Source organism: Chrysochloris asiatica, unplaced genomic scaffold (assembly GCF_000296735.1).
Source record: "Chrysochloris asiatica unplaced genomic scaffold, ChrAsi1.0 scaffold00138, whole genome shotgun sequence".
Taxonomy (NCBI): Eukaryota; Metazoa; Chordata; class Mammalia; order Afrosoricida; family Chrysochloridae; genus Chrysochloris; species Chrysochloris asiatica.
This window is the reverse complement of record NW_006408656.1, coordinates 6,795,223-6,798,501: the sequence shown is the minus strand read 5'-3', so window position 1 is coordinate 6,798,501 and position 3,279 is coordinate 6,795,223. Positions and strand designations below refer to the sequence as shown.

At 39.1% G+C, this 3,279-nt stretch overlaps 1 protein-coding gene across 1 annotated transcript in view; it reads right to left on the bottom strand.

Annotated features, from left to right (window-relative positions):
* The window catches only part of FAM186A (family with sequence similarity 186, member A), a 73,623-nt gene that overhangs the window by 32,113 nt on the left and 38,231 nt on the right, over window positions 1-3,279 (bottom strand). The window contains exon 3 of the mRNA XM_006870138.1: window positions 2,633-2,803. Within this exon, the coding sequence (XP_006870200.1) occupies window positions 2,633-2,803 (171 nt within the window). The remainder of the gene's footprint in view (window positions 1-2,632; window positions 2,804-3,279) is intronic.

Sequence of the window (3,279 nt, the reverse complement as noted above, 5' to 3'; positions counted from 1 at the left end):
ACCTTATCCAGAGAAGCAGTGACAACAGAGATGGAGGCAAAGATGGGGACATGGAGAAAGGGAGCAGCTGAGGAGTCTAGACTCATGGGAAGAAAAAGGGTGTATGCTGGTAGCTAGAAAGCAGGTTTGCAGAATGTGCCCTTTGTTTTTTAAATTATTATATATTCCTGAGTATTTTTGTGTACACCCCCCCAAAAAACACACACAAACAAACATAGACGCAAATACTGTTGAATGATGATGCATGGAGGAAATTGCAATCATTGCAATGAAACAATGATGTAAAAACTGATGTTCTATCATGTAAACTACCACTCAATTCACAATAAAAACTTAAAAAAGAAAGCAAGTTGCACCGAGGAATTTTTTTCTTTAATGACAATGGCACCTGCTAATTCTTCGAGGGTAGCAAGGGCTGTTCTATGAGAATTGTTCCAGGAAACCTTATCCAATGCACCCTACAGCCATGATCTTGCCCCTTCATAATTCTTTTCTTCCCCCAAACTCAAAGAACATTTCAAAGGAATCTGAGTTCCGTGTGGAAGCCAAAACTATTGTTTTGACATGGTTTAAATTGAAGAATGCAGAATTCTTCAGGGAAGTGTTAGAGATATGGAAACATTGCTGTCAGAAGTGCACAGTCTTAGTCCCCTTGTATATAGGTTTGACAGAGGATATTTCTACATATTTAGTTATGGTGATGGTGATGGTTGTATGCCGTCAATTTGGTTCTGCCTCATAGTGATCCTGTATAGGGTTTCCAAGGCTATAAATCTTTATAGGAGCAGAAAGTCTTACCTTTCTCCCATGGAGTGACTGGTAGATTTGAACTGCTGACCTTGAGGTTAACAGCTCAGTTCATAATCCACTATGATCCTTATGTATTTATGTGTACTTCAAATACATCCACAAATATGGTAGACCATAGAGGGGACAAAGTGATGAAAACTCCTTAGCCATAACCAAACACTTAGAGGAAATAAGTTGCTGGTCCTGGGAAACCAGGACCAAAATCTTAGGAACTTCAAGATCAATTGGCATAACATAGTCAAAAACATGAAGTCCTGGTGTAGTGTTATAGGGTAAGCACTATACTGCTGGCCACAGGTCGACTATTCAAACTCATCAGCCACTCCTCAGAAACTCTGTACAGAGTCACCGTGAGTCAGAACCAATTTGACAGCACTCAACAACAATACAACAATTGAGTTCACAAAGACAATGTTCTACATCCTCCTTTGGTAAGTAGAAACTGGGGTCTTAAAAGCTTGTGGGCTGCCATATTGGTCTTTTCCCACCCAGAGTAGAGAAGAATTAAAAAATCAAAAACAAAAGCACATGGAAATAGCTAGTCCATAGGACCACACAAATCTCATTTGCCACCACCCTGGCTCCAGAACTAGACGGTGCTTGGGTATCACTGCCAACTACTCTGAAATGAACCAAATAGAAGGTCCTGGATAGAGTGGGAGAAAATGTAGACCAAAACACAAAAGAATAAACAGCAGGCTTACTGGTCTGGTAGAGACTATGGTCCATAGACAGCATTCAAGCCTTGAAAGGAACTCAGCCCCATGGCTCACTTTCATCCAAACAATGTTGTTGTTGTTACGTGCCGTGGAGTTGGTTCCGACTCATAGCAACCCTGTACAGGGATTCCGAGGCTGTAAACCTTTACGGGAGCAGAAAGCCTCATCTTTCTCCCTTGGAACAGCTGGTAGTTTTGAACTGCTGACCCTGAGGTTAGCAGCCTGATTCGTAACCACTATGCTACCAGAGCTCATTATCCAAACAATAGATGAAACTATAACAATAACATCAGGGCAGTACATACTCCTTAGAACAACCAACTCTGTAAGACCAAAAGGGCAGTATTTGCCCGAGATAAAGCTCAAAAGGCGAAAGGAATACGAAAAAAAATTGCATGGAAACAGATAGAATGTGGGAAGAGTGCAGGAAATTGAAGATTGCAGTCACTGTCACAAAACAAAATATGTATACATTGTTGAAGGAAAACTAGTTTTCTCTGTAAACTTTCACCCAAATTACAATAAAAAAAAGTTTTAAAAACCAAACAACAAAATGTATAGATTTAGATGGAAGATACGCTGAGACACAACAGCTTCACATTTTGATATTTTTATTTAGTAAGGCTTTCTATGTTTTTATTGCAATACCTTTTATTTTAACTTACTCACGGAATATTATTTGGAAATAATATTCAATGAACAATGGAATATTAATTGGAAATAAAAAGAAATGCAGTCCTAATACATCCTGCAACATGAATGAACCTCAAAACATTAATGCAAACTGAAAGAAGACTACATATTATAAGATTCCATTTCTAGGAAATAGCTAGATAAGGCAAAGATCTTGAGACAGAAAATAGATAGTGGTTGTCTGGGACTGAGGTGGGAATGAAGATCGTCTACAAATGGATACAAGGCATTCAGTGGGGTGGGATAATGGGCAAGTTCTAAAATTGACTTGTGGTGATTGTTGCAAAGCTCTGTAAATGTACTCAAAATCACTGAATGGTACACTTCTGAAGGGTAGATTTTATGGTACATACATCAGAAAGCTGTTGTTGTTTTTTAATTCTATTTCTAATGCCTTAAAGCACCCTTACTTGTTTTTTTCTTTTGTCTCTTCTTGTCTTCAAACAGGGACAGACTAATTTTACTCAGTATCTTGACATAGCTCTCAATAGCTCTGAGTGTCGCTGGTAATATCTCCATTTGTGCTACCCAGTGACTGTGTTCTTCAACCTCAGTTGTAGTAACATTAGACAAAATGACACCTTGAAGAGAGTAAAAAGAAAACAAAAACCATTGTGTAGGAAAATAATTCATCATAACGACATAGTTTTATAACATTGGCTGACTATTCAATACATTAGGAGTCCGGATATGAAGCAAGATAAGCACTGGACCACAAGATCATTTGAACAGTAGTTGTTTTTGTTGTTGTTTAGTGCTGTCAAGTCAGTTTCAACTAAAAACAACTCTATATAGGGTTTCTGAGGAGCAGCTGGTGGGTTTGAACTGCTAATCTTGCAGTTAGCAGCACAGGGCTTATTCTACAGCATCATACCAGTTGTTGTTGTTGCTGTTAGGTGCCATCAAGTTGGTACCGATTCATAGCGATCCTATGCACAACAGAACAAAATACTGCCCGATCCTGGGCCAATCTCACAACTGTTGCCACACTTGAACCCATTGATGCTGCCACTTTGCCAATCCATCTTACTGGAGGTCTTCCTCTTTTTCTCTGACC